Source organism: Dama dama, chromosome 15, assembly GCF_033118175.1.
Source record: "Dama dama isolate Ldn47 chromosome 15, ASM3311817v1, whole genome shotgun sequence".
NCBI lineage: Eukaryota > Metazoa > Chordata > Mammalia > Artiodactyla > Cervidae > Dama > Dama dama.
Window position 1 is genome coordinate 45684925 of NC_083695.1, and position 19366 is coordinate 45704290.

General features: G+C 47.2%; 1 protein-coding gene across 7 annotated transcripts in view; it reads right to left on the bottom strand.

Annotated features, from left to right (window-relative positions):
* Window positions 1-19366, bottom strand: part of ARHGAP22 (Rho GTPase activating protein 22) — a 176160-nt gene that overhangs the window by 34393 nt on the left and 122401 nt on the right. For 5 of the 7 annotated variants that reach the window (XM_061161988.1, XM_061161990.1, XM_061161992.1 and 2 more), the window contains one exon: window positions 1332-1508. In XM_061161988.1, the coding sequence (XP_061017971.1) occupies window positions 1332-1508 (177 nt within the window). Of the gene's footprint in view, window positions 1-1331; window positions 1509-10915; window positions 11058-19366 lie in introns of those variants that run through there. The other 2 variants (XM_061161994.1, XM_061161989.1) reach the window with 2 other exon arrangements.

A 19366-nucleotide genomic window follows, 5' to 3' on the forward strand; every position in this document is an offset into this window, starting at 1 on the left:
TTAGGAAGCCCCCAAAGGTGAGCTTCTGCCCCGGCCTGGATGGTGCATCAATCAAACACTATGCAACATGGAGAGAGAGGATGTTCATGGCTCGTGTGGTTAGGACATGGCTGGTCCTGTCTCCATACTCAGTGGCAAGTTGGTGGCCCCAGCCCAGCCGACATGGTGATCCTTCTAGAAGCCCTTTCCATGATGACTGCACAGGGACACCAACCTACAGAGAACAGCACCTGCGCAGCTAGGCATCACCATTGCTTTCTGTGCCCCATGTCCAGACCTTTAGCACACCCTGCAGCCCCATCTTCAGGATAAGCCTCAGCTGACCGTTCTCCATGTCTCCTCCATTCCCACTCATGCCCAGGCCCCGCATCCTTGTCAGATGAGAGTCTCAGCCTTGTCCTTCTATGGCCCACCCTTCACACAGCAGCCAGAGGGCTCTAATAAGTCAAATAGTGTCTGTCTCCTGTTCAGAGCTCTCCCTGGTGTTCCATCAATTTAGAAGGAAATCTAAAATCCCCACTATATCCCCAAGGCTTTAGGTCCTCCATCTTCCCATCCTCACTCTTTAAGACCCTCTGATCTTCCTGAGAGTCCTCGTGTTTCCACGGCCCTTTCCCAACCCTTTGCACTCACTGGTCCCTCTGCCTGCATCTCTTTTCCATATCCTTGGCTTTCCCGGTGACGTTACTAAGTTGACTTTATAAAGTCTGTCCTTCCGTGTGGCTCTACTTGGCTCCCTTCATTTCTCCCCAGGGGACATCATGAGCCACCTTTACTTGCCTATCATCTGTCTCTCCCAGGACAAGGGAAGGGGGAGGGGAGGGTAGAGGCATCCTCTGGTTTAATTCTTAGCACCTGGAATACCATTCCATACATGGCAGGTACCCAACAAAAGTGTAGAATAAAGGAGCAGGTAAGTAAATGGCAACTTTCGTTTTCAGGTCAGGTCCAGGGCTATGTAGGCCATGAAGGGGCCACAAGTCGCAGCAGAGGGATGGACTTGGTACCTCACCATCCAATATGACCCTGAGTGCCTACTTCTGGCCTCAGACACACCCAACACTCAGCAAGGATCTGGACACAGAGGGAAGCACACATAAACCACAGGACTTTCGGGTCAGAAGAGGGCACTTTTTTGAAAAGTGGCCCAAGTCTCCCCTGCTAGGACCTGCTTGGTCCACCAAGGGTCCACCAAGGGTCCTGAGGACCGGCAGCAGAAAAGGACAACACTGCCTGTCTGTCTGCTGCCGCAGGAAGCATGGGACTCAGCCAGCAAGTCCTGGGACAGAGGGATCTTGCAGGCTCAGTGTGGGGAGGAGGGGCGTGATTACCTGAAGGCAAGGGTTCTAGAGGGTGAGCATGCGCGCTACGGGCAGTACCTCGGCCAAACGGGGCCCAGATGACCCGGCGGATGGCCTGCACCCAGTCTTCCATGTCCCGCTGGGAGCTGGCCATGAGCAGGAGCGCCTCGGGGTTGGCCGGCACCTTCTCCCGCTCCCCGGCACCACCTGCAAGACAGAGAGAACAGGCTTACTGCAGGCACCCGGGCAGACATGGGGTGCCTCCCCCTCAGGGTTCTCTCCGGCCCAACACCAGGTGGCTTTCATTCCCTGGGGTGTGAGACGGCCGTCTCTCCAAAAACCATTCAGCAGCAGCTGTGCTTTCTGGTTCTATATTTGCACATCTTCATACCTCGAACATCTGTCTTTGGGGCCCTCTTGGGTTTCTCCCTTAGCCTTCTTGGTTATTTTTCCCTATTATTAAAATCATCCTGGGGTACTATTAGAAAAAAGCATGCAGATTTGACAGCAGCTCAGAGAAGCTCAGACACCAGAGGAGCTTCAGTACGTATTTTGTTAAATCAACTTTACACATCTTTAAACCCAGCTAAATGTCACTAAGTGCTTTTAACATGGGCTGTGACATCACAGCCTGCTCTCCCATCCCTGAAAACAAGGCCTGCTTCTTCACATGTATTAAAGTTACAGAGGGAATTCTCTGGTGGTCCAGTGGTTAGAATTTTGCATTTCCACTGACGGGACTCTGGGTTCAATTCCTATTAAGAAAAATAACATCCTGCAAGCCATGCAGTGCAGACAAAAAAAAATTTTTTTAAGTTACTGAGACGATATTAAACCAGGATGAAGCAAATACTCCAGAATTCTCCATCTGTCCCCACTCACAGCTAGATACTGGATTATTATCCAAAGGCAGAAAGATAGGAATGCCCAGACAGTTTTTGATGAATTGACTTTTTCTACAGTAGCTCCAGAGGTCCTTGAGTTTTCATGTGCAAGTGAATTAATTTTGGACATATACCTAAAACAATTTATACTGAACTGAGGTCTATATACAGGCAATTTAAGGGATTTTCAAGAATAATCTTATCTTTATGGCCCGTCCCATAGCATATAACTCACTGTTACTTGCTAAGGTCCCAGAACCTCAGACCCTAAGTGGGTTAACCTGCTGATGGGGTGAGTCCCAGACATCTCTGTTCCCAAAGGAGTGGGATGAAAGGAGAGCTGTGAGACCCAGGCCATTCCTTCTGGAACCCGCAGCCCAGTGATGGAAGACAGGAGTAGTGAACCAGAGCATATATGACTCTCCTGATGAACAAAGCTGACACACATCTGTCCTTCTAGGATTCTTTAATCTTCACAATGACCCTGAGTGAGGTACTGTTACTATTTTCATTTGACAGGCAGGGAAACTGAAGCACAGAGTGACTACGGGACTTCTCTGAATTCACACAGCTAATACATGGCCCAACCAGTCCATCCTAAAGGAGATCAGTCCTGGGTGTTCACTGGAAGGACTGATGTTGAAGCTGAAACTCCAATACTCTGGCCACATCATGGGAAAAGTTGACTCATTGGAAAAGACCCTGATGCTGGGAGGGATTGGGGGCAGGAGGAGAAGGGGACAAAAGAAGATGAGATGGTTGGTTGGCATCACCGACTCAATGGACATGAGTTTGAGTAGGCTCTGGGAGTCGGTGATGGACAGGGAAGCCTGGCGTGCTGCAGTCCATGGGGTCACAAAGAGTCGGACATGACTGAGCGACTGAACTGAACTGAACTGAATACATGGCAGAGCCTGGGATTCGAAGTCCCGGGCACTGGGCTCTGATCCAGCCTATGCTCCTGTCGTTTCTCCATCAATGAGGCAGCCCGCTGGGGTCAGGCTGACAGTGCCCAGAGCAAGGCCGCTGAGGACTGGGGAAACCGAGGGGGCTGCTCTGAGGGCTGGAGCATGGGATGAGATGCATCCTTGCTGAGACGATACACATGAGGCCTGGAGGCAGGGTAAAAGGAAAGCGTGCTGATGGGGCCCATGGAGCCTAAAGCTCAGAAGAGCGGTGAGCCAGAGTCCTAGGATGCCTTCTGAGCCCTTCAGGACACACACAGGAGTCCGACTCCTTTGGGCCCAGGCAGCAATGCAGAGGCAGAGAGGAAGGAAGCTTGAAGCAGAGACAGCAGAGCCTGGAGCCCAAGAGACAGTGAGGCCAATGGAAAACAAAGACTGGAGGCATGGCTGGGGCAGCTGTGTGGTCATTCACAGGGCAAGGGCACCACCACTGAGAAGGGGCTGGCTCTGCATCCTTAGGAGTCAACACCACATGCACTATGAGGCAGGGCTGGCTGCGTGTGGGGACGGGAAGCTTTTCTATGTTTGCTTTTCTGGAGAAACATTCCAAAATAACTCAGAAGAAAAGGACCTGGAGATCGACGACTCCAAGAATCTGTTGTGGTTACTTGTTTGTCCTAAATGAATACTCAGGTTTGTATATAACTGGAATTTCTCATTTTTTCACTTCTTTTTTTCTAAAGAGGGTGACCCACGTCAAATAAGCTCAAAACCTGGCTCTGCCCTTCCCGCAGGTTTGACAGATTCTCTCACGTCCAGTTGCATCTTGGCCTAGGGTCCTGCTCTCCTGGTGCTCTCAGCCTGTGGGTTTAACTTTTCAAGTATTTTTCATGTGTATACATTTATCTATGTGTATTTTTATATAGCATATATAACTTTTTAAGAAATTGCCATAATCTGTTCTCCAAAGTGATTGCACTACTCTATGCTGCCACCAGCAATATATGAGGGTTCCAGTTCCTCCACTTCCTCACCAACACTTGCTGCAGCTGGTCTCTTTACTTCTAGTCATTATAATGGGTGTGTAGGGGCAGAGTATCATGTTTGAATTTGCATTTTCCAAATGACTATTGATGCTGAGTATCTTTTTATGTACTTAATTGCCATCCATGTGTCTTATTTGGTGAAATATCTGTTGAAATCTTTTATCCACTTTTAAAATATTTATTTTTATTTATTTGGCTGAGGCGGGTCCTAGTTGCGGCCTGCGGGATCTAGTTCTCTGAACAGGGATCGAACCCAGGCACCCTACAATAGGAGCTCAGAGTCTTTAGCCACTGAACCACCAGGGAAGTCCCTATCCATTTTAAAAATCAGTTGTTCATGTTTCATTATTGAGTTTTGAGAGTTCTTTACATCTTCTGGGTGAAAGCTCTTTATCAGATATATGCTACGTAAATATCTCTCCCAGTCTGTGCCTTCTCTTTTCATTCTATTAACAGTGTGTTTGCAAGAGCAGAAGTGTTTAATTTGGATAAAGCTCAACTTATCAATTTTTTCTGGTTGTGTATCTAAGAAAATTTTGCTTAACCCAAGGTTATAAAAGTTTTCTCCTAGATTTTCTTCCGGAAGTTTCATGTTTTAGGGTTTATGTTTAGCCTATGAGTTAGTTTTGTAGATGGTGGAAGATAAAGCTTGGAATTCATCCTTTTATACATGGATGTCCAGTCGTTCCAGCACCATTTGGTGAACAGACTATCCTTCCACACTGACTTGGGCACTTACACAGGTGATCACATCACCTGCAAATAAAGACAGTTTCACTTCATCCCTTCCAATCTGGGTGCTTTGTATTCCTGTTTCTTGCCTAATTGTGCTGACTAGAGCCTTATACCACGCTGAATAGAAGTGGTAAGAGTGGACATCTTATCTTATTCTTGATCTGATAGGAAAAGCATTCAACTTTTCACCATTAAGTTTATCTGCTGCAGGTTTCTTACTGATGTCCCTTCTCAGGTTGAGGAACTTCTATTTCCAGTTTGCTGGAGAGTTTTTTTGTTTTTGTTTTTAACAGAAATGGATGTTGGGGTTTTGTCAAATGTTTTTTTCTCTAGCTTTTGAAAAACCGCATTTTATGTTTTTAGTTTGTTATTACAGTGAATTATGCTCATAGATTTTCAAATGTTAAACTACTTTTGCATTCCTGAAATCCCAACTGGTCATGATGTGTTGTCCTTTTTATTATTGCTGGGTTCAATTTACTAAAATATTGTGGAGAATTTTTCATCTGTATTCACAAAGGATATTGGTAGGCCGTTTTCTTTTATGTCTTATTTTGGCATCAGGGTAATACTGGTTTCACAGAATAAGCTGGTAAGTATTCCCTTTTTCAATATTTTTGGAAGAGTCTGTGTAGAGTTGCCATTGTTTTTAATATTTGGTAGAATTCATTGTGGGAAGATTTTTAATAGCAAATTAAATTTCTCTAATATAGACACCTATTTCTTTTGAGGGAGCTTTGTAGTTTGTGTCTTTCAAGGAATTTGTCTGTTTCATCTAAGTTGTTGAATTCATTGACATAAAGTTGTTCAGAATATTCCTTTACTGTGTTTTTAGTATTTGAAGAGTCTAGTGATGTCGACTCTCTCATTTCTATCATTGGTAATTTGTGTCTTCTCTTTTCCCCTAGTTAGTCCTCTAGACGCTTACTGATTTTATTAACCTCAAAAAAGAGATTTTTGTTTTACTGACTTTATGTCTTTGTTTTTCTGGTTAGCAACCTTTGAAAGGGCTAGAGTAAATATTTTAGGTTTTCAGGCCATATGGTCTCTGCCAAAACTACGTGCTCTGCTGTTGTAGTTAAAAAGCAGCCACAGACAACATGTAAGTGAAAGGGCAGGGCTGTGTGTTTGTGTACAAATTTGATTTCAAAAAGGGGAAGCCAGTCCGCAGCTTGTAGTTTGCCAACTTGTGTTGTATCTCATTAATTTACACTCTGATCTTAATTGCTTCTCTTTATCTGTTCACTTTGTGTTTAATTTGGTCTTATTTTTCTAGTGTATTACAGTATTTAGTATTATAATTGCCCCCTAAGTATGCTTTAGAGGCATGCACAAAATTTGTATATTGTTTTTTTCATCTTTATTCAGCTCAAAATGTCTTATCCTTTGGATTTCTTCTTTGACCTATGCATTATTTAGAAATGTGTTATTTCCAAGTTTGGGAGGATTTTCCATAAATCTTTCTGTTAACTGATTTCTAAGTTAATTCCCTTGTTTTCAGAGAAGATACACTGTCTGATTTGAACATATTTTTGGCTGTACCACACGGCTTGCAGGTCTTAGTTCCTGGACCAGGGACTGAACCAGTGTCCTCAGCAGTGAAAGCGTGAAGTCCCAACCACTGGACTGCCAGGGAATTCCCGTGAATATGGTCTATCTTGCTAAGTGTTCTGTGTGCACTGAGAAGAATGATTCTGCTGTAGCTGGGTAAAGTGTTCCATAAATTAGGTCTAGTTGTTGACTTTTAAAAATATTTTACATATTCTTACTGAGTTTCTGTCTATGTCTTCCTATATATTTTGTTTCTAAGACTTATTTGGTGGGTCCAGAGTTCTCAGTATAGAGCAAACTATCCCCCACTGCTGAGAGAAAACACTCCTGTGCATTCTATGCAATGCCCCAGGAGTCACGAGGTCTGGCAGACAGCAAGAGGCACTATTCCCTGCGCTGTATCAGAATGCTGAGTGTGGCCTCTAACCCTTTCTAGTGCTTCTCTCTTGGCCTCGGGGATTTTCCGCACACTCCTGTGCACGAGGTGATGAGCTCCAAGGGAGTTTCCTCTCCGAGCAGCACTTTCCTCCTTGGTGCTCTATTCTGAACACTTGAGATGCTCTGGTCTCCCCAGCTGTCTCTCTAACTTATGGAGCCCACTGGGTTCCACGTGGGTTTCCCCTTCCTGCATCACAGCCTGAAAACTTTCCCAGGGCAGTAAGCTACTGCATGGTGTAGGGCTCACTTCCTTTGTTTCCCATCTCTTGCGGGGGGTGGATGTCAACAGTCCTTCACTGCCTAATGTTTTGAAAGTAAGTATCTTAAAAATCATTGTTTCATATTATTTGTCCTTTTGGGGGGATTGTTTTAGGTGGGAGAGCAAACTGGTCCCCATTGCTTGTGCATAGTAGGGTGTATAGGGCACCCCTGGCCTCTACTCACTGGATGTTGGTAGCAGCCTCTCCCTCCTCCCCAGGTTTGACAGTCAAAAATGTCTCCACCTGTTCTCAAATGTTCCTTGGGGGTCAAGGCTGCCCCCAGTTGAGAAGCATTGATATAGAGCAATGAGATCTAGACCTCCTCTGAGCCTAAATGACTATGATCCTACAGCTGTAGGCACAATATGGCTTGTCTGAAAATCATAACTGTCTCACCTATCACACCAGCTTCCTACTGTGTTTCTGTCTTAGTGCTGGGTCTCCAGGTGCCCAGAGCAGAAAATTGGGAGTCACCTGAGTCACCTGACCTGTTCCTCCCCTTGTCCCCTTCCTGTCCCATACTGTCCCCTGATGAGCTCGTCCAGTCTCAGGGCTTTAACTGCCATCCCTAAGCCGACAACTTCCAGACTCACTCTTTCCCTGCCCTGCAGATCCTTCTGTGCCCCTCCCCAGACAGCTTCAATGAGATGTCTCCAGGCATCTCCCAAATATGAATTCCATCTCCACATCTGGGACCCCTCCCCTTCCCAGGTGAGGTCAATTCCACCTTCTGGTTACCCAAGTGGAAACCAGACACATCCTCAGCTCCACTCTGTCTCATAGCCATTCCAATGAGTAAATTCTTTTTTAAAAATTAATTAATTAATTTTAATTGGAGGCTAATTACTTTACAGTACTGTAGTGGTTTTTGCCATACATTGACATGAATCAGCCATGGGTGTATGTGTGTTCCCCATCCTGAACCCCCCTCCCACCTGCCTCCCCTTCCCATCCCTCTGGGTCATCCCAGTGCACCAGCCCCGAGCACCCTGTCTCATGCAGCAAACCTGGACTGGCGATCTATTTCACAGGTGATAATATACATGTTTCAATGCTATTCTCTCAAATCATCCCACCCTAGCCTTCTCCCACAGAGTCCAAAAGACTGTTCTTTACATCTGAGTCTCTTTTGCTGTCTTGTATATAGGGTCATCGTTACCATCTTTCTAAATCCCATATATAGGCGCTAATATTCTGTATTGGTGTTTTCCTTTCTGACTTTCTTCACTCTGTATAATAGGCTCCAGTTTCATCCACCTCATTAGAACTGATTGGTGAGGAGAAAAGGGAACCCTCTTTCACTGTTGGTGGGAATGCAAACTAGTACAGCCACTATGGAGAACAGTGCGGGAGTCCTTAAAAAATGGAAATAGAACTGCCATACGACCCAGCAATCCCACTGCTGGGCATACACACCAAGGAAACCAATGAGTAAATTCTATTGGCTCCTTCTTCAAGATCTTCAAAATCTGGCCACTTATCACTGTTCCACCTGGTCCAAGCCATCATCATTTCTCCTCTGGATTATTGGTATGGTCTTTAGGCTCCCTCCCTTGCCCCCAACGGCTTGTTTTCAGTATGGCAGCATAGTGGCCCAGCCCAAACCAGCTCACACACCTCTGCAGTGTCCACCCCTCAGCAAAGTCCTTGCAGTGATCTTCCAGGGGCCTCGATCTCTTGCCCATTACCCCTCTGGCCTCATAGCTGTTCTCTGCTTTGCTCTCTGCCATTTCCCAGAGAGCGAGACACTCCGCTGCCCAGGGTCCTTGCACCAGCTCGCCCTTTGCCTTTGCTCTTGCTCAGAATGCCGTTCTTCCAGACACTGCCATGACTTGCTCCCTCATCTTCAGGTCTTCCCTCAAGCATTACCTTCCTGGGGTGATCCTCCCTGACTACCCAATGAAACCTCGCCTACTGCATTCCACATCACCCACTGCAATCCGGGCCCCTTCCCAGCCTTAAACTTTCCATATAAGAGTCATTCAGTCATGTCCAACTCTTAGAGACCCCATGGACTATAGCTCACCAGGCTCCTCTGTCCATGGGATTCTCCAGGAAAGAATACTGGAGTGGGTTGCCCTTCCCTTCTCCAGGGGATCTTCCTGACCCACATTTTGAACCTGAGTCTCCCGCATTGCCATAGCACTTATGGAAATCCATTATACATATATTTTATGTGTTTATGTGACATGCTTATTGACACTTTATTTTCAGCCCACTCCTGATATGTCTGTTTTATAAACAACTCCAGCACACTGAGCCGTCCCTGGCATGGGGAGGGCTTGCATGGAATCTGCAGAGAATGGAAGAATAATAGCAGCTGCAAGAACCAAGGTGACAGGCACACACAGAGCACCCATTCTAAGGCAGGCACGATCTTCACAAGCTGATGGCAAAGTGGTGTCATGATTCCTATTTTAAAGGAAAGGAAACTGAAGGCCAGGGATATCTAGAAACATGTCCAAGCTGTAAAATCAGTGAACAATGACTCCACGCAGCCTGATTCCTAACCCTGACCCCACTCTGTGCTCACTACTTCAACCTATGGCTTGTATAAGGGTACTGGCCCCTACATGACCCTGTCAGGATCCAGCCCAGCTTTTCTTGTTCCCAGTCGGGCTTTCCTCCCTTCTGGGATCCTCGATTTCAGAACTTCCTGTTGTGTTTGAATTTCTCTTTCCACCAGCGCAAGAGGTTTGGGGCGAGGAGGTGACTCCAAAATGCAGCAAGTCCTGGCAGTGATTCCAGGACAAGAACTCCTATCTTTCAATTCTGCTATACAAGAATTTTCACAATAAAATGCAAAAAGAGTAAATGATATCTGTAAAACCATTTTGTAAACCACTGTAGCCCATGGAACTCCTTCTATGACATTCAGGTCAAAAAGCTGTCATTCTTATGTAATTAATCAAATGATATCTGAACTAGTCCAGGATTTATGGAAAACGTTTAAAAATCAAAAGAAGTCACTATTTAAAGGTGACAGCAGCTGCAATGTATGGTGTGTCACAGGCCCGTCATCATTCTACAAGTTGCCCAGGGGAGCAAGGAACCCCAGGGAAGGCTCCAACACCTGGATTCCCAGGGGTGAAGGCCTAGCATGGGGATGCAGCTGTCCAAAGCAGCATAATCCAATGGAAAAATACAACGTGAGCTACAAGTATAATTTCAAATGTTTTAGTAGCTACATTAAAAAAAGAAAAAGAACTTGTTTTGAACAATATATTTTTGTTTATCCCAACAGATCCAAAATAGTATTAGAACACATAAGCAGAAACTGCTGAGACAGTACGTTTATGTACTTTTTGTACTAAGTCTTCAAAATCTTGTGTGTAGCTTGTACTAACAGCACACCTGCTCTAGGTACATTTCAAGGGTTCAGTTGTCATATGAGGCCTGGTGGCTGAAGGCTGGACAGCTTTCAGGTGGGTTAGACTGAGGCTAGAGGGGAGTGGGAGAGCCCACCATCCTAATTTCCTGAGACTCATATGCGTGTGTGTGTGTGTGTCTGTGCATGCGCACGTGAGTGTGTGCATGCAGCTAGCTCTGGGCAATGCTTCATTGCCAGCTAGGCTTTTCTGCAACGTCCCCAGGGGTGGCCTTCCCTGCCTATCCCTGCCAGGCTGCACCGGGCTAAACTCGAGCAGCAGTTCCAGCCTCCCGCGTATCCCTGTTGTCTCATCTGTACCCTGCTCCTCTCACTTGGAGCCACCAAATGCCACTTGCCCTTCAAGGGTTAATCACCCCCCAGTCTGGTGTCCTGCAGCCGGCTCTTGGCCTCGGCTGTACACTTACCCCTAGGCAGCAGCCTGCTCCTCTTCAGATGCCTGGTGGGGCAGAAAGGCATGGTGCAAGAACTGGCGGGGCTGTGGTAGCGGGATGGCAGCAGCCAAGCTCGCCCAGGAACAGATGCCAGGCGTACGGGGTGCTGGCCGCACCAGGTCGCAACCTCCTGACTGCCTGTGCGCTCTGCCCGAGAACTGGGGACCAGGCGCTTTTAGTCTCTCCTGGGGAACTTCTGTACTTCTCAGTGCCTCAAAGCCGGGACTGTCCCAGGTGGGGAGGGGCGAGGAGGAACTGGGTTCCTGCAGGGGTGGGCCCTCCAGTTGGTACTGGCGCTGAGTCAGGGCCTGTCCGGGTGTCCTACAGTGGAAACCCCTAGGCAGGTCCCAAGTGCCTGCCACCCTGCATGCTCCTTCCCGTATTCTGGGACTGACAGCACAGGCTGGACCCCCAGGCCCACCAGTTTTGTGCCTCCTGGTCTTCCTCTCCAAGTGGAGCCTCCAACCTCCTCTCCTGGTTGGTAGAGATTAAGTGAATACATGGGAGAAGGCTGAGAAAACATAAGTGCTTACTGGTTCACATAACCGTTCTGCATTTCCATTTCTTCATCAGCAAAATGAGGCCAATGACTAAACCTACCTTGGGAGATTCTGGTGAGGACTGGATGAGGCAAGGAGGCCAGGGGCTGGGCAGGACCCTGCACGTGCTTCCTAAGTGCTGTCATACCCTCTGTCTTCCCTGTGCCTGTGTGATGACAGGGCAGCTGGGGTTCCCAGTGGCCCGGGGCCACCCGGCCGGGAAATGTACAACAGGATTTGGATTTAGCAGTTTGGGATTTTTTCCATGAATTAGTTGCCACCCCTTAAGCTGTATCCCTGATTCTGGGGGCACAGAGCCTGAGACAGCTCCTTGCCAGGCCCGGCTGCCTCTCCTGTATCACTCAGTCCTCCAGGGCACAGTGTCAAGAGTCTGGACCAGCAGCTCTGCAGATACCATCCTAAAGAGCTGGGACAGGCAGTAGGCATGAAACTCTGGTGAGAGCACAGGGCAAGAGGCTGCATTTGAGTTGATGCCACCTGTTTATCTCCCCATCTCTCCTATATGTCTACATATCCTCTCCTAAGGCTTCCCTGGTGGCTCAGATGCTAAAGAATCGCCTGCAATGCAGGAGACCTGGGTTTGATCCCTGGGTTGGGAAGATCCCCTGGAGAAGGGAATGGCTACCCATTCCAGCATTCTTGCCTGGAGAATCCCATGGACAGAAGCTTGGCAGGCTACAGTCCATGGGGTAGCAAAGAGTTGGACATGACTGAGCAACTTTCACTTTCATCCTCTCCTATCCATCTACCTCTCCTTTCCTGTATGTCTACCTATCCATCCATCCATTCACCCATCCCTTCAACAAAGAACAGCCGCCAATAAAAGCAAAGCACATCGGCTTAAAACTCCTAGGAAGGCCTACTGTTCCTGAAATAAAATGCATCTCCGATGTGGTCCTGGGCCTCCAGGTCCCCTGGCCACACCTCCTCCCTCTTGCCCACCCTTTCACTACCATCAGCCATCCTGGGCCCCTTTCTCAAGCTCTTCCTCTCCCAACGAGAACCTCTCAGTTTCAGGTTCTTAGTTTCTGGCAGGGGTGGCCCCCCTCTCACCTTCAGACGTCAGCTTAAACATCAGTTAGAGAATACTCCCCCAGGTGGGAATCTTTGTCAAGCAACTGCTCCTTCTGACAAATGACATTCCCACTCTTTTCTCTGTATAATGTAGCACAGAGGAAACTTAGCTTCTTTATTTATATATTTGTTGATTGTGTCTCTGCTAAAAGCATATAAATTTCATGAACGATCTTGCCTCCCTTGACCTCCCAGAATCCCCAGGCCTGGAAAGGGGCGGGAGTTCAGTGACTGGCTGGTCACTGTAGGGACACATGGAGGGCTCTGTGCAAGTGACAGGCAGTCTCTCCTAATAGAACACTCAAGTTTTATTGGGTGTTTATCACATACCAGGCACTGTTTTAAAAGCTTTGCACAGCTCAGCTTCATATCTTCAGGACAATTTTAGAAGGCGGTACAATTAGGATACCCATTTTCCAGATGCAAAAGCAGAGGCTGGGGGAGGTTGAGCAATTTGGCTGAGGTCACAAAACTAATTGGAGTGGCGCTTCCCAACTGGTCAGCAAGGGGAAATCACTTGCCAGTTGGTCTTCTAAAGTGTTGGCCATTCACAAGGCGCTCTTGGAGGTTAAGGATCTGAACCCTGGCAGTCTGGTTGCAGTCTGTCCTCCTGGTTCCAATCGCTGTGCTGGGCAGCCTCCAAGGTGGCCCCCATTGAACACTGCTTCCTGGCATTCACACGCTTGGACAATCACCCCCCTTGCATGTGGTCGGGACCTAGTATCTTACTAGAACAGAACAGGGCAAAAAGCAACAGGATGTCATCTATGTGACTGGTGTCTTGTGTGCCCCCCACTGCCCCAGCCCTCAGTTGGGGGTGTGAGGAGGCTGATACCCACCTCTGCATTGCTTGGCAGCTTATTTTATTGTCATAGATGCAGAGAGAAAAAGGGAGAAAGGGCAGGTGGGGAGGGGAGAGTAGAAAGAATGTTGGGCAGTCATCTGACACAGGGCTCGAAGAAAGTAGGGGAAAGCTTGACTCAGGGCCTAAATGTGTGCCACAAGACACCTCTGAGTTTGTAGGGAAAGAAGCGACCCAGCAAAAACAGATATGGAAGAGGACTGCTGGTCACACAGGAATGAAGCCTGGGTAGTCTGGCATCTGCCTGTCAGATGCTCCTGCCAAGCGAACTCAGTCTCCTTGCGTTTCTATTATCACAGTGACATCAGGGCCCCCGGTCTCACAAATGCTCACCCTCCCTCCCCATCCTGCTCTATCCCCAGCAGAGCACTGCAGTGGGCACCCCAGAAGTTACTGACTGTCCCTGGGGAGGAGAGCTGGCTGGGAGACTGGAGGGCAGACCCTCTAGGAGGGGAGGAACAGAGACTTCAGGTCCCCATGATTCCTTCAGGGCTCTCTGGAGTCTGGGGTTGCTACATCGCACCGGAAGGAAAAAGGATGCAGATCCCAGGGCAGGTCCTCAGGCTGCACAAAGCTCCATGCATGTAATATCTACCTGGGCCCCTGTGCTGTTTTCTGAGAAGGATCCTGTGAAGAAGAGAGAAAGCTTGCTCAAGCAGACGGGGGACAAACAGGGTCCCCTGTTCCAGCACAGACTGCACCCCATGTCACTACCCTGGGGCACATGAAAACTTTACACTGGCCTCTCTCTTCCTGGGTCTGCACTGGTTGAGAAGGCTTTTTTTTAAATCCCAGATAGTGAAACCCCTGAACAGAGTGCCCTGGGTGTCTGGCTTCCTCCAGGCCCCTAGATATTCCACATTAGGGTCAGAGCAGGCAAGGAAATGGCTGACACCTTGAACAAGTGTGCCCCACCCCCCACCCCAGTCATGGGCAGAGAATTAGAGCCCCCACCCCCAAGCAGTCAGCATGTAGTGGACCCCCTGCAGACTCTCTACGGCCTGAGCCCTGTCATTTGTGGGGTTCTGGGCCCCGACTCTGAGCTTTCCACTGCACCTCTTGATGAACTAGAACCAAAAGTAAAATTCTAACTCGCCGGAGAAAGGCAGTGGTCACAGCAGCACCCAGCGTGTTGGGAACTCAAAACGCCCCAACAGGAGGCAACAGAAGAACCCAGTGCAACAACGTCGGGGGATGGCTTAGGAAAGTGGGTACAGAAACCAGAAGGAATCATATGTAGCCATTAAAAAATGAGTGCTTAAGGAAGATTTTTATTTTATTTTATTTTTTAAATTTTTTTTTTTAAGGAAGATTTTTAAAGAAACAAAGCAGTTCTACTTCACAGGCTGACTGGAGGATGCAGCCTCTGGGACACAAGGGAAGTCTCAGATTCCGAGAAAAGCTTCCTGACTTCTAAGAAGGACCTCACCAAAAGTCTTCTCTTTTCGAGGGGGGTGACCTGCTTGTCTGTCTCTGGGACGTTTGGTGGTCATGTGACCATGGGACCAGCCCCCAAAGCCAACCAAAAGGCCAAGGAGGGTGGGGGAAGGAGGGGCCCACATTCTTGCTGACTTGGCTGAGTCCCTGAATTGCTCAGCCAGGAGCTGCGTACCTCAGGGCGTCTCGATCTGTGAGAATAACACATCTCCTTTGATTTAAGCTCATTAGGAGGGTTTTTCTGCTCCTTGCAGTGGAAAGTATCCCAGTCCAGAAACGAGAGCCCCCAGACAGCCCTTCACTGCTGCACCAGCTTCCCCAGGAGCTGCCAGGCAGGGGCAGGTCTGGGGCCAGCAGGGCACCTGGTAGACCCACAGCCCGGGTACAAGAGAAAACTCAGGAGGCACATGAGAACACTCAACATCCATTTTGACAGAAATTCTATGTTAAGTAAGAACAGATGGATCCTTCCTCAACATGGATGTACCCAAAGCCAGCCCTGGGAGAGATGCTAGCAGCATTCCCATCAAAGTCAGCCACAAAACAAGCCTGCCCACATCACCACTGTTATTTACCATTTTCCTGGAAGTATCTGCCAGTGCAATTACAGAGAGAACATGAAACTATTAAAGCAGGAGGGGAGGGTATTATGTTATCATCATTGCTGTTATTATTTATATGTGCGAAAAACCTAGGTCAGTGGTATGAAAAACCACTAAAAGCAATACGCAATTCAGTAAGGTAGCCAGACACAAAATATACAGAATATACAGAAATCACAATCTACTTATAAATGAGAAGAAAGAGAAATGCACACCATCCATAGAGTAGAAAATCTCTACTGGACTGGAGATACTCTACTGAACTGGAGATACCAGTTCCCCCTAATTTAGTCCATAAATTTAACACAATTAAGTACGAATAGCATTTCTTTTTAAATTAGACAAGTTGATTCAAAAGTTCATAAGCAAAAACAGCAAATGCATTTTTGTAAAGAAGAATAAGGAAGTCAAACCAGCCCTACCAATTATTAAAACAGAGTAAAGTATACCGCAATAATAATTAAAACAGCATGGTACTGCAAAACATGAACAGAGATAGACTCAAATGTATTTGAGAGTTTGGAACAGAATTAAGGAATTACTTCAAACGGGCAAGGACAAGACGGATTATTTAATAAATGAAATAGGGACAACTGGATAGTCACCTGGAGAAAAAATGTCAAGTTGGATACTTACAGCACATCTTACAACAAAATAAAAAATCATGATTAATCAATGATTTAAAGATTAAAAATGAAACTGCAAAAGTACCAGGATCAACTGTGGGAGAAGTTTTGTATAATCTCAAAGTGGGAGAGGCCTTTCGAATACTACCCCAAAACCAGAGCCCATGAAAAAAATTTCACTACAGGAAAGTTTAAAATATTTTCAAGGCAAAGAAAAGAAAGTGAAATGACAAATGACAAAAGGAGACGAAAGGGATAGATATTTATCAAATGTGATGATTTGCAGGTTATTATTTCACTGTAGCCAGAATGTCCTCTGTTAGATACTGTTAAGTGAAAAAATAAAAGGAAGAATAACACGCGGTCATTTTTGTAAAGGAAGGGAAGGAGGAAGGAAGAACAGAAACATATGGGGTTTGTACAAAATATCACTGGAAAGAGACACAGACATTGGGAGCAGCAGTTGTTTGGGGGGGAAAGTGGACAGCTAGAGGAAAAGGGTGCAGGGAGACTAACTTTGGCCTTTTGATATTTGAACCGTGATATCTGGAACACTAGATGAAAACAGAATTTAAAGTGGCAAGTGAAAGAAACCTCACATCACGTGTGGGTTGTGGGCTGCAGACTGCACACAATGGGAAACAGCTTGGGTGCTGGGCACCCTGGCACCTTGGAGTCACTCAGAACCACATGGCCAGCTCACCAAGGGGTGTGGGGCTCACCGCTGGACTCACTGACCCGGGGCAGACAACAAGAAAGTCAACAACTTTCTTCATTGTAATGAATAGTGATATGGAATTTCCTACAGTCTCTCTGTGCTACATAACTTGATAATAGCCCTTCACCCCTATATTCGCTGGGGATTTGCTCCAAGACACCCAGCGGATGCCTGAAACTATGGATAGCATCGAACCCTATACAGATGATGTTTTTCTATATATACATATCTGTGATAAAGTGTAATTTATAAATTAGGCCCAGTAAGAGGTTAGGGCTTCCCAGGTGGCACTAGTGGTAGAGAACCCGGCTGCCAGTGCAGGAGACATAAGAAATGCAAGTTCGATCTCTGGGTCAGGAAGATCCCCTACAGGAGGGCATGGCAGTCCACTCCAGTATTCATGCCTGGAGAAATCCATGGACAGAGGAGCCTGATCGGCTATGGTCCATAGTGTCACAGAGTCGGATATGACTGAAGCTACTTGGCATGTACACAAGAGATTAACAATGAACAACAAAATAGAACAATTATAACAATATACTGTGATAAAAGTTACGTGAATGTGATACCTCGACGGCCTGATGACCGAGTGGGCTGCTAAGTATATGTACATTGAGTAGCTGGGTATGCGTATATATGGAGCCATTGGACAAAAGGATTAATCTCCAGGGGACAGAGCAGGACGGCACAAGATTTCAACTTGATACTGTGTGCAATCTAAAACATATGTGTTTTATTTCTGGGATTTTCCATGTAATGTACTTTTACACTACAGTTGGCTATAACTGAAACCACAGAGAATGAAACCACGGGAAGCAAAACCACTGACTGGGGGGCACTACAATATCTATCAAAATTTTAAATGACTCAGCAGTCCATTCCTAGGGGATTTATCCTTCAGATAAATTTGCACATGTGCCTAAGGAGACAGTGAGAATAACAGGATAACAGCCCAACTGTCCATCAGGTTAAATATATAATGTGCTGGTTAAATAAACGATGTACATCCAAAAAAAGAAGCTGATGGAACTATGTGATACGAGATGATATATTATTATGTGGAAAAAGCAAAATACAGCATCAAGCACATGCTGCCAATTGTGTGAAAGTGATGTGGGCACATGGGGTGGGGGTGGTTGTTGTGCTCCATCTCTGGAAGGACAAGGATTCAGGGGACCAGGCTCAGCTCAGGAGAAGAGGCAAGGCGCTCAGGTATAGGAGGCTTCAGTTCAGTTCAGTTCAGTCGCTCAGTCTTGTCAGACTCTTTGCAACCCCATGGACTGCAGCACACCAGGCCTCCCTGTCCATTACCAACTCCCAGAGCTTACTCAAACTCATGTCCATAGGAGGCTTACTTCTTGCTGTAGGCTCTCTGAAGTGCTTCTACATGTGTTATTGTGTGTGTGTGTTATTGCATGTGTTATTGTGTGTTGTGTGTGTACTATTGCGTGTGTGTGTTATTGAGTATGTGTGTTATTGTGCGTGTGTTCCCACAGGCACAGACTACTTTCTTGAATAATCACTGCTTCTTTTCATTGTTAAGGGAGGTGGTAGCTCCTGGTTTGGCCCTGGAGAAGCCAGACCTACCCTGAACTTGGAGTACTTTTAATTTAGAAAAATATCCCAAATGTCCTCCAATTGGTTTGCATTCCAAGTTCCCCTTCTGTCGCCCATCCCCTCAGCAGAGTTTCATTTCTCAAAACCAGTATCTCCCTGGGAAATCTTCCTTTGTGGTTCTGGGGATGTTTGGGTTTTTAGGGAATCCGTGTTGACCTTGCTCAGGGTAGTACCCTGTGGGAAAACTGGGACTGTGATTTTTCTCACAGGGGCAATTGCAGAAGTGAAGGAAGAACGTGGGGCCAGCTGGGGAATGCTTGGGTCTGGCCAGAGTGTTCCCTCTGAAATACGAAGCAGGTCTCTCCCTTCCCTGGTAAAAACTCCACATTACTGCCTCTCTCCTTTACCTCCAGGAAACGTCCCTGCTCACTGCTTCCCCCTGGGGCTCCTCTGTGATGAGCTGAGGGGATGTCCTCAGCCCAGCCAGCTACTCCTCCTATCACTGGACCCTTCAGGCACTCCATCCTATTGCTTGTTCCCAGGATACACCATGTGCTTCATGCCTCTGTCTTTGCACATGCCATTCCCTCTTCTTGGGATGCCTTTTCCATTTTGTCCACCTGGTAAACTCCTACTCATTCATCAAAACCCAGCTCAAGTTCACCTTCCCTGTTTGCCCCTCACCCACTTCCAATTTTCCTTATCCCATTCCCTCTTCCACAAAATGTGTGTTACAGGCCCACCACGCGCCAGGCATTGTGTCATGTGCTGGGGACACAGCAGTGACACAGGCCCTGCCTCTTGGGTAATGCAGCCTGGCCGTGGGGGGCGGCGGGGGGGGGGGGGGGGGACAGGCTTCAGCCATTGCCACAAAAGCAAAACTGCACCTTCAGAGCATAAAGGAGGCCAGAAGGGAAGGCAGAGGTGAAGGGTGGGGCTGAGCGTGGGCGTGTGGGGGGCAAGACCACACTTTGAGAACTGTATCCCC